The 23,282-nt window shown below is 47.7% G+C and overlaps 10 protein-coding genes across 10 annotated transcripts; 5 read left to right on the forward strand and 5 right to left on the reverse strand.

The window, feature by feature from the left end:
- Positions 1-123: 123 nt before the first annotated feature.
- Positions 124-2,815, forward strand: BDW43DRAFT_182869 (E3 ubiquitin-protein ligase BRE1). Its single transcript, XM_032038910.1, has 5 exons — positions 124-440; positions 569-712; positions 768-1,367; positions 1,446-2,519; positions 2,578-2,815. The coding sequence occupies exons 1-5, from the start codon at positions 252-254 to the stop codon at positions 2,749-2,751; spliced, it is 2,181 nt and encodes a 726-aa protein (XP_031904608.1). The 5' UTR covers positions 124-251; the 3' UTR covers positions 2,752-2,815.
- Positions 2,803-4,283, reverse strand: BDW43DRAFT_322007 (urease accessory protein UreF; the record flags this gene model as incomplete). The annotated part of the gene is made up of 2 exons (XM_032049463.1): positions 2,803-4,085; positions 4,145-4,283. The coding sequence occupies 2 exons, from the start codon at positions 4,281-4,283 to the stop codon at positions 3,313-3,315; spliced, it is 912 nt and encodes a 303-aa protein (XP_031904609.1). The 3' UTR covers positions 2,803-3,312.
- Positions 4,284-4,504: 221 nt separating this feature from the next.
- BDW43DRAFT_182898 (protein kinase COQ8) lies at positions 4,505-6,953 on the forward strand. Its single transcript, XM_032038911.1, has 3 exons — positions 4,505-5,348; positions 5,402-5,687; positions 5,740-6,953. The coding sequence occupies exons 1-3, from the start codon at positions 4,554-4,556 to the stop codon at positions 6,843-6,845; spliced, it is 2,187 nt and encodes a 728-aa protein (XP_031904610.1). The 5' UTR covers positions 4,505-4,553; the 3' UTR covers positions 6,846-6,953.
- A 321-nt stretch (positions 6,954-7,274) lies between these two features.
- Positions 7,275-9,700, reverse strand: BDW43DRAFT_182911 (alpha-mannosyltransferase). The gene has a single exon (XM_032038912.1). The coding sequence runs from the start codon at positions 9,298-9,300 to the stop codon at positions 7,804-7,806; it is 1,497 nt and encodes a 498-aa protein (XP_031904611.1). The 5' UTR covers positions 9,301-9,700; the 3' UTR covers positions 7,275-7,803.
- Positions 9,701-9,895: 195 nt separating this feature from the next.
- BDW43DRAFT_264168 (uncharacterized protein) lies at positions 9,896-10,814 on the reverse strand. Its single transcript, XM_032040647.1, has 2 exons — positions 10,390-10,814; positions 9,896-10,300 (listed from the first exon to the last, which is right to left on the reverse strand). Exons 1-2 carry the CDS (start codon positions 10,564-10,566, stop codon positions 9,989-9,991), a joined length of 489 nt encoding a protein of 162 aa, XP_031904612.1. The 5' UTR covers positions 10,567-10,814; the 3' UTR covers positions 9,896-9,988.
- Positions 10,815-11,011: 197 nt separating this feature from the next.
- Positions 11,012-13,394, forward strand: BDW43DRAFT_264169 (putative Snf1 kinase complex beta-subunit Gal83). The gene is made up of 3 exons (XM_032040648.1): positions 11,012-11,989; positions 12,095-12,704; positions 12,767-13,394. Exons 1-3 carry the CDS (start codon positions 11,265-11,267, stop codon positions 12,812-12,814), a joined length of 1,383 nt encoding a protein of 460 aa, XP_031904613.1. The 5' UTR covers positions 11,012-11,264; the 3' UTR covers positions 12,815-13,394.
- A 77-nt stretch (positions 13,395-13,471) lies between these two features.
- kae1 (O-sialoglycoprotein endopeptidase) lies at positions 13,472-14,865 on the reverse strand. The gene is made up of 2 exons (XM_032038913.1): positions 14,389-14,865; positions 13,472-14,285 (listed from the first exon to the last, which is right to left on the reverse strand). The coding sequence occupies exons 1-2, from the start codon at positions 14,735-14,737 to the stop codon at positions 13,561-13,563; spliced, it is 1,074 nt and encodes a 357-aa protein (XP_031904614.1). The 5' UTR covers positions 14,738-14,865; the 3' UTR covers positions 13,472-13,560.
- Positions 14,866-15,097: 232 nt separating this feature from the next.
- Positions 15,098-17,145, forward strand: BDW43DRAFT_183029 (ribosomal lysine N-methyltransferase). Its single transcript, XM_032038914.1, has 4 exons — positions 15,098-15,398; positions 15,509-16,101; positions 16,165-16,392; positions 16,453-17,145. Exons 1-4 carry the CDS (start codon positions 15,248-15,250, stop codon positions 16,930-16,932), a joined length of 1,452 nt encoding a protein of 483 aa, XP_031904615.1. The 5' UTR covers positions 15,098-15,247; the 3' UTR covers positions 16,933-17,145.
- A 213-nt stretch (positions 17,146-17,358) lies between these two features.
- BDW43DRAFT_297438 (enhancer of polycomb-like protein 1) lies at positions 17,359-19,345 on the reverse strand (the record flags this gene model as incomplete). Its single annotated transcript, XM_032044385.1, has 4 exons — positions 17,359-18,147; positions 18,201-18,497; positions 18,566-19,048; positions 19,187-19,345. The coding sequence occupies 4 exons, from the start codon at positions 19,343-19,345 to the stop codon at positions 17,359-17,361; spliced, it is 1,728 nt and encodes a 575-aa protein (XP_031904616.1).
- A 312-nt stretch (positions 19,346-19,657) lies between these two features.
- On the forward strand, positions 19,658-20,723 carry cnaB (calcineurin regulatory subunit B). Its single transcript, XM_032040649.1, has 5 exons — positions 19,658-19,960; positions 20,026-20,078; positions 20,135-20,208; positions 20,270-20,604; positions 20,685-20,723. The coding sequence occupies exons 1-5, from the start codon at positions 19,852-19,854 to the stop codon at positions 20,693-20,695; spliced, it is 582 nt and encodes a 193-aa protein (XP_031904617.1). The 5' UTR covers positions 19,658-19,851; the 3' UTR covers positions 20,696-20,723.
- Positions 20,724-23,282: the final 2,559 nt, after the last annotated feature.

Genomic DNA, 23,282 nt, shown 5'->3' on the forward strand with positions numbered 1-23,282 from the left:
GTCTAGATGCTGCGGTGCGGTGCCTTGAACTCCTGGGGAAAGTGGGCGCAGTCACGTGGGAGGCGCGCTAAGTCCCAGGCCGAAAATCCTCCTGGATTCAACCAATCTTGCTTATCTCGACTGCTTTCATCCCTCCATCCTTACCAGCATCACCCTTTCCCCCTCGGTCGGATACTGTTGCGGCTTCCCCTCCCAGTTCGTTACTGCTCAGTGGTGACGGCTTTACTCTCCTTATGCCTTTTTAGCCACTGATGCCGGCCGCCGAAGCATCCCCCGTCGCATCCTCCGAGTCCGGTTTTGTCAAGATGGAAGACCGGAAGAGAGCTGCCACGTCTGACCACAATGATTCGGCACCACCATTGAAGAAGCAAGCAACTTCTGTCAATGGGGGTAGTAAGCCCCACCCAGATGCTGATATGCCATGGAAAGATGACTTGGAGGTGAGTTCAGGGTCCACCGGCGTAGTCCCATATCATTCCAGGGGGTCTCGGCTGGTCCTCGAGCGCGGAACCCACCGTATCGTTGGCGACAAGATAGATCCCGTACTAATACTTCATTCTTATATTAGCGATTCCAGAAGGATGCGATATGGCGCCAAATGCAGGAATATAAACGTGAGAAGGTCTCTCTGGAGGCCAAAGTGAAGGACATGTTAAAAGCCACCGCTCGCCATAATGAGCACCTGCGTGTCATTGACACTTGGTATAACCAGGTTTGTAGATCAACAATCTTAATCTAGTGGTGTCGCAGTCTAACAATACCTCAAGTTGATCGACGAGGTCAAACTACTACTGGGCGCTGCGGAGGATATGAAGGGCGATCGGCCCTCATTTCAAAGTTCTTTATTATTCGATGACGTTGCCAATTTTGAGGAACATCTCAAATCACGGTCAAATGATATACGTGACATTATCTCTCGCCTTATTACCAATACGCCAAAAGCTACGCTTGAAGTATCAGAGTTACAGAGTCAACTCGCTAAGAAACTGGCGGAAGAAAAGGCCACTATCGCTGAACTTGAGAAGGCTTTATCCGAAAAGCAGCAATTAGAAGAGAGTTTAGAAGAAGCCTCACTACGGTACATGGTAGCCGAGAAGAAACTGGATCGTGCACGGAGCTTAACGGTCGCCAAACTTGAGAAACAATATATCTTAGGCCCCCAACGGCCTGGAGGTGACGGTGCATCTGGACAACGAGAGGAGCAATCGGCTTCAAACGGTGTGACACCTAGTGCCGAACGTGGCCCTGAATCTGACGAAGCACACAATAAGCTAGTGGCCATATCAGAAAAGCAAAAAGAGCAGTTACAGAAGTTGGAGGCCGAAAATGCCAATCTACTAAGTCAGATCACTGATCTAAATATAAAGGTGCGTCATATTTTTCTTTTCTTTTTCTTTTGCTTTGCAACTGGTTGAAAGCCGCGTGAATCTAACATGTCGCAAAAGCGTTCGAAACTTACCGACGATGATTATGCGCATACGGACTTGTTCAAACAAATGCGATCACAGTATGACGACGTGGTGAAAAGGATCAATCACTTGGAGGCAACTAATGTCCAACTACGCGAGGAAGCCGTGAAGCTACGATCGGAACGGACAGCATATCGCAACCAGGTTGACGAAGAGACGCAAAATGTTCTTGCTGAGAAGGAAGCGCAGTTGATGCGGGCCGAAACGGATCTGGCGCGGATACGGAACGCACGTGACGAGCTGTTGGCCGACCAGCAGATGCGCAAGGCCGCGCAAGAACAGGAGAAGATCGCTACTCTCAAGGTTCAGGAGCTCACAAGTGCTGGCGATGCTCGAATTGCTTCCTTAGAGTCGGAGGTGGAACGTCTACGTCTACAAGTGGAAAATGCGAAAGCCACACAACCAGGCTCCGGCGACCTTCCAGTCGAGGAGTTGCGTGCCAAGTATCAGGTACTTGAACGTCAATATGCAATGCTAAACACTGAATTATCCTCTATGCAAACAGCCTGCAAGAAATACTCTGCGCTGGCTTCGCAAAAAGTGACAGACTTTAGTGTCTTAGAAGAAAAGGTGGCACGTTTGACTGCCGAGAAGTCGAAAGCCGACCAGAAATACTTCGCCGCAATGAAGAGCAAGGAGGCGCGTGATCTGGAAGTGCGAACACTGAGGGTGCAGAACTCAAAGAGCTCAGATATCGTTTCGCAGTTGAAGGAATCCGAAGCTGCTACGCGTTCGTTGTTGGCGAACATGGAGAAACAAGTCAGCGAGACCAAGGAAGCCTTGAACTCTATGATGAGTAAGCACCATGCTGCACAACAACAATTGACAGAGAATGGTATTGTCATAGAAGGTTTAAAGGGACAGATCAATGAGCTGAAGACATTATCAACGTCCAAGGATGCAACGCTGGCAAGCACCTCCAGTGCTTGTCGGCAAGCAGAGACCGAGATCGAAGGGCTAAAGGCAACACTTGCGGATACTAAGAAGAGCCTGGATAATTGGAAGAACAAGAGCCTAGGAAGTTCTTCATCCGAATACGAGATGTTGAGGGTAAATTCCCTCCCCCTCCCCCCTTGTCGACAGGATATCGCGGCTGACTTGAACATAGACACTGGCACTCTGTACCGTTTGTCGCAGGAACTTCAAGAATACCGCAATCAAAACCTGCGGCCATGTTTTTTGCAAGGACTGCGTCGAGGAACGTCTCACTTCTCGTTCTCGAAAATGCCCGAATTGCAACCGATCGTTCGGAAATAATGATTATATGCACATTACCCTTTAGGATCTTTATTCTTGGCCTAATCTCGCAAATTCTCCTGTACCATAGTTTCTTTCGCCCTTTCTATTCTCTCAATTCCCCCTTTCCAGTTATTTCTTTTATTATTTCATTTTTTTTATTTTCTGTTTTTTCATTTCTTGTTTTCCTCCCCTTTCCGTCCTCCCTTTCTCAAATCCATTATTGCTCCCCCCGAATCATGGAAAAGGTTACGGTGCGGTGTTTTGCTCTGCGGTTTAGCAGGATAGGTTTCAAAGAGGGGCCGGCGTTCAACTTGTGCTTTTCTCTTTGCATATTGGCCAGTCCATGGCGGATCTCTGGTCTTCGGGGTTTTTTTGTTCATTTCGTTTCTCATTTTCTTTTTCCTGGATCCCTTCCGGCAAGAGGCTTCTTTTGGATACCCACTTCAGTGTTCCAAGCGGCATCTGGGTGGGATAGCAGACATGCGATGTAGGATTAGTTTGGAAGTCATGGATGAGCAAATGCGATGAAGAAGGCAGCGGAACGGAGTCATGTCAATAATGACATTTCTAAGACGATCAGCACACTGGTATAGAATTGTATCCATTATGAATTGAATATTCTGCTGTATAAGAGTTCATGCCGTCCCACCCAGAGATCTAACGGAGGTACAACTTGACCTGCCTCTTCTACAGGCGTATCCCACTCTCGGTCTATCCGTTTTGTGATCATATCTTGCAAGCCTTTGCTAGCCAGAACCGCCTGGGCTTGATAAGGGCCCATCACGGAGGCCCGCACCGCAGCACTCAGGACAGCCTTAGCATGATTCAACATGAACACGTACGCAGTCTGGTGGGCATCCATTCCCATAGCCAGACAAATGGTACCCCATAAAGGCGCAAAGTGGCCCTTGGGACCCAAGGCATCCGGCGTATCAACGACACATGACTTGAGGGCATCTGAAAAGGCTTCTATAGCCTTTACCGCCTCTGCAGCAGCAACTCCTGCTAAAAAGGGGCCCGAAGCATACGTTCCGCGGAACGCTCGTTCCCAGACACCTATCAAAGCTCTCCCTTGGGCAATGCTCGCTCGCTGCGCCACCACGCAGGGGGTGGATGCATCAATATCGTTATCTAAGGTTTCTAGATTGCCTGGCTGTCGGTATCCAGCGAGGACATATGGTATAGACGTACTTGCCATTGACGTGATCGACAATTTCAAGAAGTGATGGAAGGAGGCGACGGGTGTGACCCGTGGAGGAAGGGGCTTGTTATGCGCTAGATAAGACTCGAGGCCGCTAGAGTAGGCAAATGAGCCCAGCGGAAGGGCAGAGTCCGATAATAAAAACAGCGCATGACTGGAGACTATTGGTATAGCATCTTGGAAAGGAGATGTCAGCATTGACCCCCAGAATGGTCCACAATTCGTATTCACATACCCTGGGGGAGAGGTAAGTGTGAATCTCTGCTAGCTTCCTGGCCGGAAACCAACGCTAGGCGGGCTTTGGCATTCCGTAGTAGATACTCGAGATCTGAAATCTCTTTCTCTAGATCCTGAACACTCGATTTAATGATCATTGAGGCATTCTTTTGTGGGACAACATGACAATGGAAGAGAATGAGTCGTGGAGTGAAATGAACTTATCAATGGATGCGCCACTCCCCTTATCTATACTTTTTTACTGTTGGCCGATAAGGGTCAGAGTCGCCCGACTGGGCGGTATCCAGTGGCAGAAAATCGAGTCTCGGCAACCGGCCTCGTCGTGTCTCGATTCAAGCTTAATCTTTGACAAATTGTCCTTTCATCATGCGAGCTCGTTAGACTATAGATTATCTAGCTTTTGTACTATGTCAGGCAAGCGTCTACTGGACGCTATTCAAGTTCTCAATGTCGCCAAGACCGTTGCGATGAAGCATCTGGCGGTGCGACAGCGTCAGCTAGATTTGTTTACGAGGACCTCTTTTCTCACTAAGGGCATCAAAGAGCAGGCGGATGGCCTGGTACTTACCGCGCAAGCCGCCGCTGCGTTGGCAAAGCGATTCAACGAACTCCATCCTTCCGAATCGGCTCCTACGACTCAAGCCCAAAGCTCGACCGAGTCTCTACGTGAGGCGAATCTCTCTGCAGATGAGGCAAGGAAATTACAGCGGCAGGCAGAATTCCAGATCCCGTCGACGACTGCGGAACATAGCGGAGATGAAGGGTCGAGCACCTTAAACGTAAGTCAGCAGCAGGATGTGTTCTACGAGCCGTCGCAGAAGGCAGGACCCGGGTTATCTGGACTTCCTAGGATGAAACTTCCCAAGACCTTAAGTGATACTCAAAGTGGCTTGAACAACGATATCAACGCGGATGTATATCACTCTTCGGTGGATGTTGAGAACGCTTCATCGCCTGTGCAAGAAGAAGATGTTCCAGATAAAGTCATGAGCCAACTCTTTCGCAGCCCTAAAGTTGCCAAATCGATCTCTCGGAAAGTGGATGTGGGCCTGAAGGAAGGTGAAATAAGGACTGCCGGATCCTCAACACTCTCCGTTGGCCAGGATGCATCTTCTATCTCTCGTGCTGAACAGACTGAGAAGGATGAGATCGAGAATCTAGGAAATAGCACTGCGGATGATATCGTTTCAACCAACCCTGCGGTCCGTAGTGTCATCATCCTGCAAGGGAAGATGTGTATGCTAACATCCTCAAGCAGGCAGATCCGGTGGTAACGGCGGATCCAAACCAGGCTAACACTTATAAGATGTTGGAATCGCGCGTCCCGTCGTCACGGCTAGGGCGACTATGGCAATACGGTGGGCTGGCAACGTCGATGGCTTTTGGAGCTGTCGGTGAGGGTCTACGAAGGATAACTGGCAGTAATGATGCGGACGCTGGATCTCTCGTGTTCAGTCCCGGGAACATGGAACGCCTTGTCGCCAAGCTTTCGAAAATGCGTGGAGCTGCTCTCAAACTAGGCCAGCTGCTGAGCTTCCAAGGTTCGTATGGAGCCTTGTCTCTGTTTGCCTTGAGAAGATCTAACTGTTCTAGATTCCAAATTGCTCCCAGAGTCGATCGGTATTGTTCTACAAAGAGTACAAGATAAAGCTGACTACATGCCGGCCTCTCAGCGTAACAAAGTCCTAGCTGATAATCTGGGCCCTAACTGGCGTGATCTATTCACCTCCTTCGACGAAGTGCCCATGGCTGCAGCTTCTATAGGTCAAGTGCACGGAGCAGTGCTGAAGAAAACAGGTCAAGCCGTTGCCGTCAAAGTACAATATCCAGGCGTGGCAGATTCGATCGACTCAGACCTGAATAACTTGTCGATTCTACTTACAGCATCCCGTCTTCTCCCAAGAGGTCTATATCTGGACAAAACTATCGCAAATGCCCGAACAGAGCTTGCCTGGGAATGCGACTACAACCGAGAAGCCGAGTGTAGTAACCGCTTCAGGGAACTCCTTAAGGATGACCCGGTCTTTTTAGTACCGGAGATCATACCCGAAGCCTCGGGTAAACAGGTTTTGACCATGGAACGCTTAAATGGAGTTGCTGTTACCAAGATCCAAAATTTCAGCCAAGGACAGCGTGACTGGATCGGCACACAGATCATGCGTCTATGCCTGCGAGAAATCATTGAATTCAAATATATGCAGACGGACCCGAACTGGACTAACTTCCTCTACAATGCGGAGACTAACCGTCTAGAACTACTCGACTTTGGTGCGACGCGCGAGTACCCCATCGACTTCATCACGAAATACATTCGCACACTCGTGGCTGCCTCCCGGAACGATCGCGAGACCTGTCACCGTCTCTCCATCGACCTAGGCTATCTAACAGGTCACGAGTCGTCAGCTATGGTGGATGCACATGTCACATCAATTACCACTATCGCTGAGCCGTTCATGGGTTCTTCCCCGGATGTCTATGATTTCAGCAATCAAACTATCACCGACAGGGTCCGTGCTCTGATCCCAATTATGATCCGTGAACGCCTGTCGCCTCCGCCAGAGGAGACATATAGTCTTCACCGGAAGCTCAGTGGTGCCTTCTTACTCTGCGCCAAGCTGGGGAGCCGAGTGCGGTGTAAGGAATTGTTCACGGATGCAGTCGAGAAGGCTGGTAGGTTAGGAATCGAGGTGAAACCTTAGAAGTGGGGATTGCCCCCTAGGTTCTGTGTATAATAGTGCAAAAATCAACTTCTGTAAATTACATAGATGATGTACGGTTGGATAATATGATACAATGTCGACAAAACGAATGATGGCCCTCGACCTTTTTTCTTACAACCCTGCGAGTGATATAGAACTCACTTTTGGCTATGGGCGGGGGGCAAGGTTTTGTCTAGGATAGGATGCTTATATTGCTGCGGCGCAATGACTAGTCCAGAGTAATAGGTTCAAACAGACAAGGAGATGATTTGAAAAGACCTTGCTCGGCTGAAAAGCAGAATACAGGTTTTCAAGACTTCATGAGACATGGCAAGATTTCGTATTGTTCATTGTAACTATCGTCGCATGATTGGACAGATCTTGCGTGGTTGAAGTAAAGTATACATACCACTAACCTGAAGGATTGTACGTCAATATATACATTCGAAACTGAAAGAAAAGCCATACTCATATATGCCTGACTAGCCCAGGCAATATAAAAAATCTCCACTGCTTCTCAACAGATGATCTGGTTGGCTGATTGCCAGCCAGCATGTTGTGCATACCACATAAGAATGATACAAGTGTGCTGACTTGGCGGTACTGGCAGCTGTCAGGAAGATCACGGAATATGCTAGAAGTACTATCACACTAGATATGAGACCAGTTGCATTCGAAGTGAGAGGCTCATTCCGAACCTGTACCGTATATACCGACTAGGTTCGTGGGGAGCATCCTTGTTTTCACCTGTCCAATGATAATCGAAAATCGACGGGTATGAAATCTTTATAGGACTTGATGCGGTCTAGGGCGGATGCAACATGAACATAGCTGTTGTGAACGCTAACATGCCTGGGATGCATATTGTGATAGGACCACTCACACTGAAGAGGTCTACAGCAGCGAGATGATGAAGGAATTGATGCAAAGTCTCTTAAGCCAAGACACTCCAGACTGCCTATGTCATTGGAGACGTCTTGTCCACGTATACTGCATTCCAGTATTTTTTCACTCCCTCGCAAATGCCCTTGCGATCCTTCCAGGAGCTAAACTTGTTCTCAAGTTCACAACCCGTCCAGAGAATTTCTTTCCAGAAGTGTTTCTCGACATCTGTACTAAATTTCCCAATCACCTCGTCAGGGATAGTCCATGCGCGGGTGTAGCTACCGTCATCCGCGAAAGCCGGATTGACGGTTTGCTTATCAAACACAGTGGCTGGGTTGAATTTGGGGAAATTAGCATGGATGAAGAAAGCACGAGGAGCAGGGGCATCTGATCCATGGACGCGCCATTGCCCCTTTTGTGTCAATGCGTAATCCTCGATCGGGTCAAACTGAACCATTGCAGACCCAGCCAACCCGCCCTCGGTACCGTGGCCAATGGCACAAATGGGTTCAGAAACTTGATAGTATGATTCCCCAAGATTCAGGGCAGCCGAAACAAAGGTTTCCTTGTCGCCCTCGCCAGCTGCGCCTTGCGATAGTAATGGATAATAATAATTAGGGCCCCAGAAATTATAATAAACACTAAGAAGGAGAGTCTCCGCATGTGTCTTTTTAGAAAGGAGAACCTCGCCAGATTCGCTGGATTGTCGAATGGTGTTCGAAGGCATAGGCTGCGATGCAATCTCGTAATAATATGATGAAACGGTAGTCGCCCAAAAGTCTGGCCACGTAACCATCTTTTTGGACTTGAAAGGCTCGTTCATGAATAGTATTTCTGGCTGATGTAACGGGAAAGCGTCAGCATCTAAGAACAGGATTTCTTCGAATGAAGAGAACATCATGGCGAACAGTTTGAATTGGTATTTCTGGATGTCCATGATTTTCGGAACGGCATCCAAGATATGGGAGAGAACAACACATCGTGCATTCAGAGATGGAAGAACTACATCACATATGTAGTTCTCATACTCATCATCATTGGCAAGGAAGGCCTCGACCGGTAGTTCTGAGCCAGTCCTCCGGAGCATTCGGAGCGAGATGACCAACACAGGTAAGTACTCGCCGCCAGCGGTCGAGACAAGCCCTCTTGTATTAGGAACATAATGTAATTTGGGTGGCTTAGCCTTGATCTCGTTGACAAATCCAGTATGCGCTTCCTTCATGGTATCAACGTCATCCTGTAGCATGTCCAATACCTCAGGCCGGAAGTCTGGGCTTGCTTGCTCGAATCTGATAGACGGCGCCATGTCTAGTCGCAATGGTGCCTCGCATTTTGGCTGATATGCGGCTAAAATAGGCTGGAATTTTCGCCAGAAGTTGATATGACCTTCCGGCTGAGTTAATACTCCGCCCGGTCGATTGATTGATGATGCTCCCTGTTTAGTTGCCGATTGCACTTGTTCCGCATATGCGAGGCGCTGCCAATGCAAGAAAGAATAGGTAAGAAAGGTTGCGAGGGTCGCTGCCAGCAGTAATGTTCGCACCCGCGAAAAGGGCCGAGGCAAAGACATTTCACCTTTCCCTCTCCTCGTCGCTTCCTGAATCTTCTTTCTCAATTCCCTTCGCGTGTCTTTTTTTTTCCACCTCTCTCTTTTTTTTGCGATGCAAAATCTTTCGTCTTGAGTCCAAAGCAGCTACCGGGGCCGATTTCGCGATGGTTGTTCTATTTTGGAGTGAGACGGACTTCAGCGCATCGGAGATAAGCTCGTCGGTGTGTATGTAATAATGATGATATAATTGATTCACCGAGACTGGGACGAAGGGATCACAAAAGGAGGGAAAACCTGGGAAGAAGAATCTGAGGAGACAAAAGTTCGAACGGGGAATATAAAGGTGATAAGGCAAAAATGTAATGATTTTAAAGCCAACTAGAGTGTCAGGGTTTAATTAATGATCCATGCGTGATAGACCCACCATGTGGTACTGTATGTCTTAATTAAGTATTGATTCATGTACTGACGATACGGGGCTCTTCTCCGTAGGGTTTAAGAAAAAGGGTCCATCTCGTGATTCCCGGTATTATGAATACACCCTACTGCATGTGTAATTTACTCCAGTTTATTTATTTTGATAAGTACTCCACATAATAATAAAATGGTTTATTAAGGACACCAGAATTCAATCCTAGTCATCGATAGGCAATATAATACTATAATTCTGTACAACATGTACAACATAGAGTCTCTTGCCCCGTCATCATCAACCGTAGAGATCCCCATTAGAATCCGGGTTGGATTCTTCTTCCTCCAAAATTGTGGATGATAAAAGCCCCCCCTTATGGATTGGTCTACTACTGCTACCGGTCAAATAGTCGTTGGGCAAGCTATATCTTCTCTTCAGAGCTTTTGTCTTAGGCCCCTTGATACTGTGAACCCGATGGTCTTGAGGTTGGCGACGTAAGATGCTCAGAGATTGATTCAAAACTTCCACAGTTAAGGAAGTCGTATAGTACAGTGACAATCCCAGTATTATGCCTGTAAGAACGGCTGCTGAGACAAAGGTGAGGAAAGCCTGTTGGATAAATTAGTGACGATCCCCTTGTTGAGCTACCGCAAATAAATCGTTCTTTGAGGAAGGGAATAAGTCAATCCCTTTCATACCTCAAATTTCAATAATATATTGAAGGGTAGAAGGGCACCACGAAGAGCGAACTGTCCCAATTTCACCAATGGCGTTGCCAAGAGTTGTAGTAATCCATATCCATAGTATAAAAGATTGGTGATAGGATAGAGAAGTATCCATTGCAAGGCTGCCGTGATCGCGGAAACCCAAGACATTGATGCACTTCGGAATGTTGTCTTTGACTTAAATATCGCACTTCATCGCATGGGAAAGTCCCTTATGTGACAAATTATAGGGAAAGAGAAGGACGAATGCCCAGAGGTATACAGGAGAAGGTACGCCTAGGCGGTATTGTCCAGCAGAAATGTTTAGATACAACCTTTCGTGTGAATGGCTAATTCACCTTTCCCAACTTTTATTCGAACATGAACCTGTCAATTGAACGTTGACACATTCAACCTCCATACTATTATTGAGTTGTAGGGCTCTGGGATAGGAGGAATACTCCCCGGACTACTACTCTACATAGAATCAATTACCATCAGGGAACGACGTCCAGTGATCGGAGATCACTGCCGACTATCCGGGGGGAGCCCTAAGCCCTAGTTGGATAAGCTGGCCCAGACTCCGACATCGACATCATCGCTACTTGACATTCAGCTCTACTTTTACTTGGGCTTGTGTTTACATTACCAGTACCCCTTCGGTTTGGGTTCACGCTTGACATTTTTGGGAAACTTTCCACTACACCTCTTCCATTTGTGTATCGCCCATTGCCGATCGAGGGTGGCGCTCTGATGCTGGCGACCTGATCATCTACTGATATCACGTCAATCTCGTCTCTACTTCCTTCCCCTCCTCCCCCTCCTTCATTTGTAACTGTCCCCCATATCCTCATTCCTCCACGCCTCTAATGGGTAACAATCCTTCCAAGGGCCCCGCTGGGGATAGCCCGTTGACTTCGGGCCACTCTACCCATGTGGGTTCTACGGGTGATAAGAAAGTGACTCGCCGCCCATCGCTCAATGCTCCCTCGGGAACACCAAAAGCTACCGCAGCGGACCCGTCCGCCTCGAAGGAGACTGCAACTGTCCATTCGACTTCGCAAAATCAGGCATCAGTTCAACAGCGTCTTCAATCGCGCAACGCTACAGATTCCGCGACACGAAATGTATCCGATCCCAAGATAACAGAGTCCCGTCACAAAGACATACACTCTCCCGACCCGTCAAACCCTGTCCAGGTACCAGCCTCACGAGCTAGCGCCAGAACTGATCACTATCCATCTGTAGCGCCTTCTGCTCCTCCCCTCAATGCCTATTACAGCGCATCCGCCCATCTCCAGCGGCCACCTCGCATGCCTCTCCCGATTGGTGATGCCACAGCGACGCCAGGTTCGCCCTATCTGAGCTCGCCTCCTTCGGATCGACTGTTAGATGACCATGCAGGTCGAGGAGATCCCAACCTGCGCGATACCACCATCGAAGATGATGAAGTTGTGGATGAGCTTGAGCCGTATACTAGCAGTGGTGTAGGCAGGCCTGTCCCGATAACCATAGAATGGACAGCGCCTGGAGACAAGGTATATGTTACTGGAACATTTGTCAACTGGGAGAAAAAGTTCCGTTTACACAGAAGGTATGCATTGTTCTTGATAAAATCCGTTTCTATTGCTTGTTGTTGGACCTACGAGACCACCTACCCTCCACAGACCTTGTTGCTAACACAACGCCTCTGTTACAGTGAAAGTAACCCCGGTGTTATGTCGACCAAATTGAATCTCCGCCCTGGAACCCACCATCTAAAATTTATAGTGGACGGTGAGATGCGTGCATCAGACAGTCTTCCTACTGCAGTAGACTTCACCAACCACCTCGTTAATTACATCGAAATAAGCGCCGATGATACGAATCGATCCCGAAGTGGAAGTGACAAAACATCTCAAAACAACGTTCCTCCCGGTGTCCATCCTCCGCATGTTTTGCCCACCCGAGTAAAGTCAGAGCAGGTCGGATCCGAATCAGCTGTGGAAGACAAGCCGGATGAGCCGGAAGAGATTCCTCTCGGGGATTTCCGGGGCATAGTACCGCAATTCCTTGTCGACTTAGACAGAGAAGATGAAACTCAGGAGAGTCCCGCTTATCAACAAGCTGTTAATATCATTGGCGATGCACCTACGCCTCCAAGTCTCCCCCTTTTCTTGGGAAAGTCGATATTAAACGGTACTACACCGATGAAGGACGATAGCAGCGTGCTCAACTACCCCAACCACACTGTTCTAAACCATCTAGCTACGAGCAGCATAAAGAATGGCGTCCTTGCTACCAGTGTAACGACAAGGTATAAACGGAAGGTAAGTCACGGCTATCCAAAATTCCTTCCTGGTGAATTTGTTCCTAACTCGTGCAAATGCAGTACGTAACAACTATCTTGTATAAGCCAACGGGGGACATCACAGGATAAAGGTGATCCCTTGAGGGGCCATTGCGCCTCCTCTGTTCGTCCAGGACCGGTACTTGACTCCCTACGACAAGACCCTACTGAACGTTCATCGCCAAATGCATCGCGACCCCAGCCCGTCTCTGAAATCCCCGAGACAATGTCTTCTAGCAAATCCAAAAATTACTTTGGACCTGGAACTGTCCATGACTTGAGGTATCCTCTTTCATTTTTATTACTATTATTATTTTATTATCGACGATAAACGCACATACATCGGAATGCCAAGCATATAGCCTTTTAGGCACTTGGTAACGGATTGAGCATCTGGCCGCAGTTGTTCGACTTTCCATCTCATTTACGGCGCTTTGATTACTATTACTTTTGGAGTTTCTGGGGATGCATAATTAGCGATAAGAACTACGTGACAACATGTCTTGTTCTTTTCCCCTTCAGCTACCCATGCGACGCAGTCGCATATGCAGCAGTGCTTCTTGGCCACGCTTCAAATGCATAATGTGTGCTAGCATAGAGCGAATCCAATACCATCTGGGGTGATGTTGGGTCATCGACGAATGAATCATATACCACTACTCCTTCCCGGATCGTGCCCAAGGAAATCTGTATGATTCCCTGTTCATCTAGAATATGAATCTCAAAAGATACATTGCAGAAATGTAACGGTAAATCACATGGACATCAGAGTCTTCATGGAAATTCGTACGTCTATTTTATGTGGTAAGTCCGAACCGAACACATAGATCAGCATATCAATCCCTCCATTTTACAAACACATCATCCGTTCGGAACCGCTGCGTACATGTGGAGTCCTTCAATGGTGTTCGGAACCCGGTTTTGTACGCAAGCAAACCAGCCTGCGCAATCATGATTCCATTGTCAATACAGAATCTCTCATCCGTGGCATGCACGCTGCCTCCGCGGTCATGCGCCATAATCCCCATCATCTCCTGTAGCCGCTCATTGCAGCCAACACCCCCAACGATCAGAACTTCTCTGGAGCCGACGTGCGCCATTGCGCGCTCTGTGATTTCCACCAGCATGGAGAAGATAGTCTCCTGAAGTGAGAAACACAAGTCCGCGCGGGTTGGTTTTCCATTTCTGTCGGCATCAGACACAGGGGGATCGGTCTCATCATCCTTCCCTTCACCACCTAACTCATATGCCACGGCCAACCCATCTATCGCAGCCAATATCCCCGAGAAAGAGCAATCCATTCCCTTCACGGTGTATGGTAGATCAACTAATTGCTTGCCCTTTTTGGCCAATTGCTCAATATTGTATCCTGGGGCTGGATCATTAGAGATGTGAAGTGTTCGTGCGAACCGGTCCAAGCAGTTCCCCACCGCGATATCAAGGGTCTCGCCGAAGATCCGGTACCTTTGCGAACTATATGCAATTACTTGTGTATTTCCACCGGAGACATAAAGAACAACGGGGTTGGTAGAGCCTGTAATGAGTCTACCCATTTCAATGTCTAAGTACCGTTAGCGCCAATGGTATCAAAAGTTAAAGGAAGAGGAAGTATATAACTAGTTTAAGCGGGAACTACTAAAAGCGAACATTGGGATTATACATACGTCCGACACAATGATTCACACCCACTAATTCCTTTCCCCATAGCAGGCTCAACATGCGAGCAGCAACCGCGACACTTTGGAGGGGGGCACCCATACCAGGACCCTTAGTGAAACAGATACAGTCCACATCTTGCACTGACACATGAGCTTCTTTGAGCGCCTTTTTCACCAGTTTTACGACCCATGAACGATGGTGTCTAGCGGTGTCTTTGGGGAGAAACCCCTCGCCAGGAGGAGAGACATAAGTGTGACGGATATTTGCGAGGACCTGGGGGGTGCCATTATCAGGATGCAACATGATGCCCACGCCAAGCTTGTTGGCGGAACCTTCCAGGCCGATAGCAATCATGGTTGGGAAGGAAAATGAAAGGTCAGTGATTTTAGTATAAGTTCCTGAATGACGAGACCATTCAATAGAAACGGGATGTTTTTTATTCTCGAAATTCTTTTTGATATGAACCACTGGTAGAGGGGCAAAATCCGTTTTATCAGCAGCGTTATCGATTGGTGCGCGGCAACAGCGTTTATCCGACAGTAGGTAAGGAAGGTAAGATACATCCCGTGGTACGGCGTACGGAGACTAGAACTACTAATACTAACATCTCATTCCCCCCAAACTAAACCCATTTTGGTGACTTTCCCTTCACACACACACACATACACACTCACACTCACAAGCAGCGACTGCCGATTTAATTTGTCGGCCATTCAACGCTGTTTGGGGATCTCTCAAATCCATCACGCTTTTCTCCCCCCTGAGACTTTCTTTGTGTGTGGGAGAAAGAGTGGGGTCTTCTTATATTCCCGTTTTTCTTTGGTGTGCTTCTTCTACTCCACTCTTTCTCGACAAAAGACCGCCATGTCTTCCACAATACATTTCCTCGATCCGGCAAATTTCCAGTCTCAGTCGGATGAGTTTATCTCCTGGCTGTCTAGTAAGCCTGGGGTAAAGATTAACCCTAAAATCCGTCTCGCTGATTTGAGAACCAGAGCAGCGGGCAGAGGCGTCGGTACGTGATCCTCCCAACAGGAAGAATTCCGCGCTCGTCAGTTTTTCGCTGCACCCAGAATCATCTTTGGTAGGATACCGTCTCTGATAGACCCCCCATTGTTCTACCAGTGGCCCAATTCGATATTGCAGAAGGTGAAGAACTCTTTACTATCCCCCGCGAACACGTCCTCTCGACTCAGAGCTCCAAATTGAAGGATCTGCTTTCCCAGGATCTGGAAGAGCTTGGACCATGGCTGTCACTTATGCTTGTGATGATCTACGAGTATCTTCTCGGAAATCAGTCAGCTTGGGCACCGTACTTCAAAGTCCTTCCCCGAAAATTCGATACCCTAATGTTCTGGTCAGCCTCGGAACTTCAAGAGCTTCAGGGCAGCGCAATTGTCGATAAGATTGGAAGGCAAGGCGCAGAAGAATCCATTCTTGACATGATCGCTCCCATCATGAGAGAAAACCCATCTCTCTTCCCACCGGTGGATGGTCTCGCCTCGTATGATGGCGAGGCTGGCACCCAGACCCTCCTGAACCTCGCTCATACAATGGGGTCCCTTATTATGGCATATGCGTTCGATATCGAGAAACCGGAAGACGAGGATAACGAAGGGGATGATGAAAGCGGTTACATGACCGATGTTGAGGAACAATTATCGAAGGGCATGGTTCCCCTGGCAGATTTGTTGAACGCCGATGGAGATCGGAATAACGTGGGTGCTCTTCTTCTTTAACGTTAGGTGCGCCGGGCCAGCCGCGGACTAAATGATGTAAAGGCTCGCCTTTTCCAGGAAGATAATGGCCTGGTAATGAAGTCTATCAAACCCATTAGCGCAGGGGATGAGATTTTCAATGACTACGGAGAGATTCCCCGTGCAGACCTCTTAAGGCGGTACGGTTACGTGACGGACAACTATGCTCCTTTCGATGTAGTTGAACTACCACTCGAGCTTATTTGCCAGGCGGCAGGCCTCCGAGATGCCGATATTGAGAACCAACCTGCGGTACTTAATCTCACCATTGCCGATTAGTCTATTCGATATGATGCTAATGATCGATTCTAGCTTCGATTTCTTGAGGACTTAGAACTCTTGGATGACGGATACGACATTCCGAGACCGTTGGATAACGAATTAACAAGTGCTCTTTCAGACGAACTCGTCTTGTTAATCAAAACCTTATCCATGTCGTCAGACCAGCTAAAGCTTCAGATGTCAAAGAACAAACCCCCAAAGCTCTCCTTTGATCACACGGAAGCAATGTTACTATCAAAGATCATTCAACTAAAGCAAACCCAGTATGCAACGACGCTCTCACAGGACAAAGAACTTCTGGCACAACTCAGCCAGATGGAGGCTTCCGCTCCCTTGGACGACATTGCACGGCGGCGAAAGATGGCGATCCAGGTTCGGATCGGCGAAAAGGAGATCTTGCAAACCTTATCTGGCATTCTCGTCGCTTACTCAGAGGGGAGTGCAGCGTCGAAGCGAACTGCTGATGGCGACAGTGACTCGTCGAGGAGGACAAAGGCCAAAAAGACGTGATCACCGATTTCCAAGGCGTTGTCTTTTTTGCATCAATAAGAAAAGTTTTCTTTTGTTACAAGTGATATTAATTGTTATTTTTTCCGTGGCTGACCTCATAGCTTCGCTATCCGTACAAATCTCTATCGACTGATCATCTGGGAGGGAAAGAAAGAAACACTATGTACACTAACAAGGCATAATCCCAGGGCCAGGTCATGAAAAAAGCATCCATCTGCGACATTATCCTGAAATTTTTTTGAAGGCATCGCGGCGTTCAAGCAGCAGGTGTTAAGGTGTGTTGAAAAGACAGCTCGGGGTGTCGGGGGAGTAAAACTACAGTGGGGTTAAGGTGAAGAGACAAGAAAAACAACGCCTGCCAAATGCAACATATGGGTGTGGGAAATAAAGATGTGAGTGAAGGGGGTGATAAGAACAGAGTCCAGCTCAGGTCTCAGGTATGGGGGCAGCGGCACCAGGCCCTGGGTTGGATCCCATTGTTTGCCCCGAATTGTTCGCCGTTTGATCAGCTTGCAATCGTCGCTGTGCTTGGGCCTGGGCCTGGGCCTGCGCCGTCTGCGCCTGCGCATGCGCCTGAGCTGCAGCTGCAGCTTGATCTCTGGCCTTCGCCATCATGATGGCTCGGTGTTGCATGATTTGGGTGTCAAACTGGTCTCGTTCAAAGTCAAGATCTTCGTCTGAATCTTCCTGGTCATACTTGAAGCGATCGACTTTCCACGGATCCATCTCCGCTTTACAACGTGAAACCAGGTTTCGACGATCGATGAATAAACGACCACCACGGCCGATACGTCGCCTAAACGATGGCATTCTGCTGGTAGCGTCGCTCATCACCATGGTTTGAGATGCTAGCTTATCTCGGAAAGAAAGGGAACCCGCGTTATCTAAGGACGTATCCATCATGTTTTCGGACGAGTCTGAGGATGGGGGTGTCGGTAACTGGGCAGTGATTGCCGGACGGAATGCAGCCTGGAAGGTTCTCTCAGGGGACGGCGAAAGAGGCGCCCTCGTGAAGTCTACATAGCCCTCGTTCCATTTGATGTGCTTGGCGATATTTTGATTAATATCGCGCAAAATTTCGTTCTCCTTCTCTGCCTGGACATCCTCCAGCAGCTGCAAGTCCTCTGCAGCCTGAGTTCCAGCCTTGGGTGGCATTCGGAGCTGAGGAACAGCCGGTCGGTGCACAGCCGGCGCTTCCGTCGGCTTCTTCTTGGGCTATAATAAATCAGTATCCAGTTGATGCGAAAACGACCATGCATGTTGCTTACCTTCTGGTTGATAAGATCCTCATCGTCATCTTTGAGATTGAGTTTCCTCTTCATCTCCTTAACTTCGGATCGTTGCAAGAATACTTGCCGTTCAATGGCGAGCATTTCCTTCCTCGCCAACTCGCGCTGCCGCACCAGAGCGACTAACTGTCGCGCATCTTCCAACTCTTTCCTCAGTCGTCTCAGTTTATCGGCACTCTGAGCATCTCGGCCTCGAGTCTTCCTAATCTGACGGACTTCACGCCTACGGAAACAGACATAGGGGTCTGTATCATCGGTTTCTTGTCCAGTTTCAAACTGTATGAGATGGTCAGCGGGACTGTCTCTACCCGTTGTTCATATGAACCACAGGGAAGGATGTTTACCTTAAGGCTTGGCACGAGTGACCGGTTTCCGGTGCTAGTCCTCGTTGACTTCCAGTGCTCATATATGTCCTTGGCGAAGCGCTTTATACTGTCGTCTACGGCTGCATCCATCGCATCCTGAATTTCGGCAAAACTCAGGACAGGCGGATTATCTACAGCTGCAAACGGCTGCTTCGCTTGCGCCGTCTCTTCAAAGAAGTGCATGACTTCTTCGAACTGGTCCTCAGTGCAGCGGTCGGCGGCGTCCCGCTTTTCGTTCATAATCTTTAGGAATACATCATCCTCTTCAGTCATGTTATACGGGCATCCGCAACAGTCCTCCACCGTCGAGGAGAAACGAATGTACGTCGCGGGTTGCGAGAAGAGAGGGGGGTAGAGTTCATCATATCGAAGATTACTGAGAACGGTCTCTGGGGTCGGAATATGGGCCTCATTTACTTTTCCTTGAGCACTGGCATTTATGGCAGCTTGAAGATGGAATTCCTGTAAGAAACCGCGTTAGCAGACCTGTTCTGTGGTTGTTTGACTGCGATTCGAAATTTTCACGACGGGGAGACGTCGGGATGATATCACGTGACATATACAGGGATGGGCTAAAATTAGAAGGGGGGAATAACTCACAGACTCCTCGGCCTTCTCAACACCGGTTTCAATCTGCTGTAGGGCATTCTGGACTTCATCTTCGATGAGGTCGATCTCCTGTTCCTTGACGATGGGGATAGAGGCTTTGGAGGTGAGCTTTTTAGGGCGCGTCCTCCCCATTCCCCCGTACCTAGTCATGCGAACTTCGGGGGCACGAAAAGGGCAAGGACCATGGGCCAAGGGGGATGAAATTAGTATTGTTCGATAGGTCTGGTCATGCGAGATCGCGTAGTCGTAATTTCGTGATGATATTGGATGGGTGTGGGAAGATATTGACGACTGAAATCTCGTAGTAAGCGCGCTGGCAGATGAGTTGACGTTGTAATGTCACCCGCCGGTGGCCTGTTTTGGAGCGCGCACGGCCTCAGGGGTTCGCTTGCCTGTCCGCTTCCGGTTAGTGCGGGGCTGGCCGATATCAAAATGTCTGAACGGGTGCTCGTTGGCATGCATCATTGATCACCGCGTTGCAGTTGAGACCCCTTATCTCTTACACACCCATTTTTCCCGATTTTAATTATTTACCTGTTTTATTTTATCAAAGGAAGAAAAAGAAAAAGAAACTTTCTGATCATCCCTTTTCACTTCCTCTTCCATCACCCGACCGCTTACCAAACATCACGTCTCCCCACCACCCGACTATCACCATGGAACATTCCTCCGCACCGAACAATGCCGCGCTGTACGATGCGCGCCGACGAAGAGGCTCAGTCGGAACGTCGCAACTATTCGAGAACATTGTCTCCGCCTCCAACTGTGAGTCCATAATCATCTGGTACCGTCCTTTCGCCACGTCACTGACGAGTCAATCTTCCAATCAGTCGACAGAGATGAGGTCGATAGACTCCGAAAGCGATTCATGAAACTGGACAAGGTTCGAACCCGTTTATATGAGCCGCAAAGAGCTTGCCCATACTCATTGAGTTACAGGACAGCTCGGGAACAATTGATCGCGATGAATTTCTGTCTCTTCCCCAAGTTTCATCCAACCCGCTGGCAACGAGGTACGCTCGCATCCGAGACAGCCCAAGCGCAAATTACTTATTATCTCTTGAATATCTTCAGAATGATCGCAATCTTCGATGAAGACGGAGGTGGCGACGTCGACTTCCAAGAATTCGTCTCGGGTCTCTCAGCCTTCTCATCCAAGGGAAACAAGGAGGAAAAGCTCCGCTTCGCTTTCAAGGTCTACGATATCGATCGCGACGGGTACATTTCCAATGGCGAACTGTTCATCGTGTTGAAGATGATGGTCGGGAATAACCTGAAGGACGTCCAGTTGCAGCAAATCGTCGATAAGACTATCATGGAGGCGGATAAGGATCAGGATGGAAAGATCAGCTTCGAGGAATTCACGGATATGGTGGAGAATACGGATGTCAGTTTGAGTATGACATTGAGTATGTTTCCCCCCGCCCCCCCCCCCCTCTCTTTTCTCCTCGTTGATAATGTGTTTCTTTGGATACTGACAACCTCATAGACCAGATTTAAGCCTTGAGCGATGGGGGTTGTTTTCGCTTTGTTTGTTTTTTTTTTTTTTTTTGTTCTTTGTTATCAACCTCACTGACCTGCGTTGGTCGGTTGCATCTCGTCGAAATGATATGATAATGATAGCGATGACAACTTTGTAGTTTTAAGTGGACATAGCAGGTGTGTCTACGTGCGTCGTACAGACAATGATGGATATAGTCCAGGATCAAGAATCTCAATAGATTGATTTTTCTCGTTTTTCTCCAGAATGAGGCAGTAATGAGGAGGACATAAGGACAGATCATATTGGGACACAATATTCGATCTTGATATTGGACAAATTAATCTCAGCATATGATCACCGGTTATTCGCCGCAGGCAAGTAAATAGTGGAGTATCCCCATGTGTACACAGTTTGCGGCAGACCAATCATATCCAACAATTGATCCACTGTACTCCAGACTTTCAAAGGTTAAAATAAAGTAAATTAGATTGGAGATCAGATAAATGATGGTACTTTTTTTGACCCACAAAGAAAAAAAAAGGACAGACTAAAAGAGAGCGATAGAGAGATAACAATGGGATATTTGCGGTCTGTTTGCTTCAACAATGAGCAAATAAACACGACAAACCAATCTCGGATTATGCTGGCCTTATTTTTTGAACTAAACATCTATACCTGCCATTGTTTGTTATGATACTGTATACTTACCATCACAATAGTCACCTCCACTATCCCCTGGAAGTTCACACAACTAAACTCCACCTCTTCAGCAATCTTTCAAGGATTTGTTTGACCCATTGAATACAACTACACTAAGAATTCCTCAAAAAGTATAGACCCGGATACTTATCGGGGACACATGCATCACCGATAGGAGGTTTTGGAAGAGGGATTCTATTCATTTAGTCTGGCTTGCTAAAACACGTTCTTAGAACCCTATGTCGCCGTAAGAGTCAGCATAGCAAACAACCCCACTCCCACCAAGCATCCTCGAAAAAGACACAAAAAAGACACAAAAAAGAGAAAAAGAGAAAAAGAGAAAAGAAAATTCCACCTATCTAGATACTAGTGAATTTAGAGGGTAACTCAAGAGGTTGCTGGGGAAAAGGCAGTCACGCGGCACTATCTGTGATTCGATCCGTATGTTTTCTCTCTTATCTACATTAGATGTACATATTTTGCATAAGGCTGTTTGCTCTAGTCTTTCCAATGTTGAATTTGTTATTGCGAATGAAATTGTGTCTGAACGTGTTACTATGTGTGGGTATTTATTTGCCTTTAGAGGGTGTGAGAGGTTGGTTGTCCGATTGAATTTAGTATTGATATTCCGCCCGAAGAGGGGTCAAACCATGCAGATAGCCTTAATTGGGAGGACAATTGAAGAAGGGGCGTAGAGGTATGGACATGTACATATGTACCGGTACGGTAAGTTGTGTTCGATAGCGTTACTATTCTGGATTCAATATGCTGGAGAGATCTACATCTTATCAAGAGAGGCGTCCCTAGATGGCCCTACTGATTGCTGCCTAACTCGGATAAATCTACCAAGAGTTAGTTGCTTACATATACTAGGACGGACTATGAAAAGCCGGCAATCGACCGCCCCCCAAAAGTATGGTAATCCGAATGGCAATTTTATATTTATATAAAATAGCACAAGCATACCACATGGCGATGATTGTCCAGGGTTATTCGGGAATGAGATGAAGATCGCGGCATCCTTCCTTCAATAGTTCGTGGATCAGAGTTCAGTAGGTACCGCCTCGGTACGAACACCTCTTCTCGGATACATTAGGTTACCGAATCCAGCTAGTTAGCCAAATCGAACTACTACTAGTTGGATATGGAGGCCTTAGGTGCCTTAGTTAGGAGTACTAAGTAACTACTCTCTATAGAAGAATTCCTTGGTCCTCTAACTTAGGGTTAAGATCCAATGTTACCTACCAAGCTAAGACTTTAGTAGTAAAGTTACGGAGGAAAAGATTCATGACTAGAAAATAGTAGTTTCTTCAAGTTCCTGGTATTTCAAGTAAATGGCTTTCTTTGTCTTCGAGTATTGAGGACTCATTGAGAGCCACCGTCCACCTTGTTTCCAGCGTGGATAAGAGGGATCCGTTCTATATCACCGTATTGAAACCATGACTCCAATGCCGAACCTCATTATACCAATCATAATGCAATACCGTGGTGTATATGTACATACAAATCAAACATTTCAAGAGGGGTTTCCCGTCCTATAATATTTTTCTTCTTTTGTACCCTTCACTATCCTCTCACACTCACACACTCACAATACAAGAACCCGAGGGGATGGATACATCCTCGAGAACAGGGAAAAGGGAAAGGAAAACAAAAGTGGGGTATAGCGATCAAATAGCCCAAAAGGAAATAGTGGCGTAAACATCATGAATCGCATCCATGATCGCTGAGTTCTGACTAGGTCGGCTTCCGCCAATAAATGAAGGAAAGAGATAAAAGAGAATTATTTCGGAAGAGGGTGACAGAAGGGCCGGCGCCCAAAGCCAATCTAGCAGTCGATAGTTCGCCAACTTTTCAGGGCCTAATTTAGGCCCTCCGTTAGATTGCACTAGGCGCGGCGCGTCA

Source organism: Aspergillus alliaceus (assembly GCF_009176365.1).
Source record: "Aspergillus alliaceus strain CBS 536.65 unplaced genomic scaffold BDW43scaffold_5, whole genome shotgun sequence".
Taxonomy (NCBI): Eukaryota; Fungi; Ascomycota; class Eurotiomycetes; order Eurotiales; family Aspergillaceae; genus Aspergillus; species Aspergillus alliaceus.

What these genes read in the sequence shown, in the direction of transcription:
- BDW43DRAFT_183029 (XM_032038914.1), top strand. Translation starts at nt 15,248, where the DNA reads ATGTCTTCCACAATACATTTCCTCGATCCGGCAAATTTCCAGTCTCAG. An exon ending in AGCAGCGGGCAGAGGCGTCG is followed by an intron (nt 15,399 to 15,508) that starts GTACGTGATCCT and finishes TTGTTCTACCAG; the next exon opens with TGGCCCAATTCGATATTGCA. An exon ending in CCGATGGAGATCGGAATAAC is followed by an intron (nt 16,102 to 16,164) that starts GTGGGTGCTCTT and finishes AATGATGTAAAG; the next exon opens with GCTCGCCTTTTCCAGGAAGA.
- kae1 (XM_032038913.1), bottom strand. Translation starts at nt 14,737, where the DNA reads ATGATTGCTATCGGCCTGGAAGGTTCCGCCAACAAGCTTGGCGTGGGC. An exon ending in TGTGAATCATTGTGTCGGAC is followed by an intron (nt 14,286 to 14,388) that starts GTATGTATAATC and finishes AACGGTACTTAG; the next exon opens with ACATTGAAATGGGTAGACTC.
- BDW43DRAFT_182911 (XM_032038912.1), bottom strand. Translation starts at nt 9,300, where the DNA reads ATGTCTTTGCCTCGGCCCTTTTCGCGGGTGCGAACATTACTGCTGGCA.
- BDW43DRAFT_182869 (XM_032038910.1), top strand. Translation starts at nt 252, where the DNA reads ATGCCGGCCGCCGAAGCATCCCCCGTCGCATCCTCCGAGTCCGGTTTT. An exon ending in CATGGAAAGATGACTTGGAG is followed by an intron (nt 441 to 568) that starts GTGAGTTCAGGG and finishes TTCTTATATTAG; the next exon opens with CGATTCCAGAAGGATGCGAT. An exon ending in CCGAATACGAGATGTTGAGG is followed by an intron (nt 2,520 to 2,577) that starts GTAAATTCCCTC and finishes ACTTGAACATAG; the next exon opens with ACACTGGCACTCTGTACCGT.
- BDW43DRAFT_264168 (XM_032040647.1), bottom strand. Translation starts at nt 10,566, where the DNA reads ATGTCTTGGGTTTCCGCGATCACGGCAGCCTTGCAATGGATACTTCTC. An exon ending in ATATATTATTGAAATTTGAG is followed by an intron (nt 10,301 to 10,389) that starts GTATGAAAGGGA and finishes TTTATCCAACAG; the next exon opens with GCTTTCCTCACCTTTGTCTC.
- BDW43DRAFT_264169 (XM_032040648.1), top strand. Translation starts at nt 11,265, where the DNA reads ATGGGTAACAATCCTTCCAAGGGCCCCGCTGGGGATAGCCCGTTGACT. An exon ending in AAGTTCCGTTTACACAGAAG is followed by an intron (nt 11,990 to 12,094) that starts GTATGCATTGTT and finishes CCTCTGTTACAG; the next exon opens with TGAAAGTAACCCCGGTGTTA. An exon ending in CGACAAGGTATAAACGGAAG is followed by an intron (nt 12,705 to 12,766) that starts GTAAGTCACGGC and finishes GTGCAAATGCAG; the next exon opens with TACGTAACAACTATCTTGTA.
- BDW43DRAFT_182898 (XM_032038911.1), top strand. Translation starts at nt 4,554, where the DNA reads ATGTCAGGCAAGCGTCTACTGGACGCTATTCAAGTTCTCAATGTCGCC. An exon ending in TCGTTTCAACCAACCCTGCG is followed by an intron (nt 5,349 to 5,401) that starts GTCCGTAGTGTC and finishes AACATCCTCAAG; the next exon opens with CAGGCAGATCCGGTGGTAAC. An exon ending in CCAGCTGCTGAGCTTCCAAG is followed by an intron (nt 5,688 to 5,739) that starts GTTCGTATGGAG and finishes TAACTGTTCTAG; the next exon opens with ATTCCAAATTGCTCCCAGAG.
- cnaB (XM_032040649.1), top strand. Translation starts at nt 19,852, where the DNA reads ATGGAACATTCCTCCGCACCGAACAATGCCGCGCTGTACGATGCGCGC. An exon ending in GATTCATGAAACTGGACAAG is followed by an intron (nt 20,079 to 20,134) that starts GTTCGAACCCGT and finishes ATTGAGTTACAG; the next exon opens with GACAGCTCGGGAACAATTGA. An exon ending in TCCAACCCGCTGGCAACGAG is followed by an intron (nt 20,209 to 20,269) that starts GTACGCTCGCAT and finishes GAATATCTTCAG; the next exon opens with AATGATCGCAATCTTCGATG.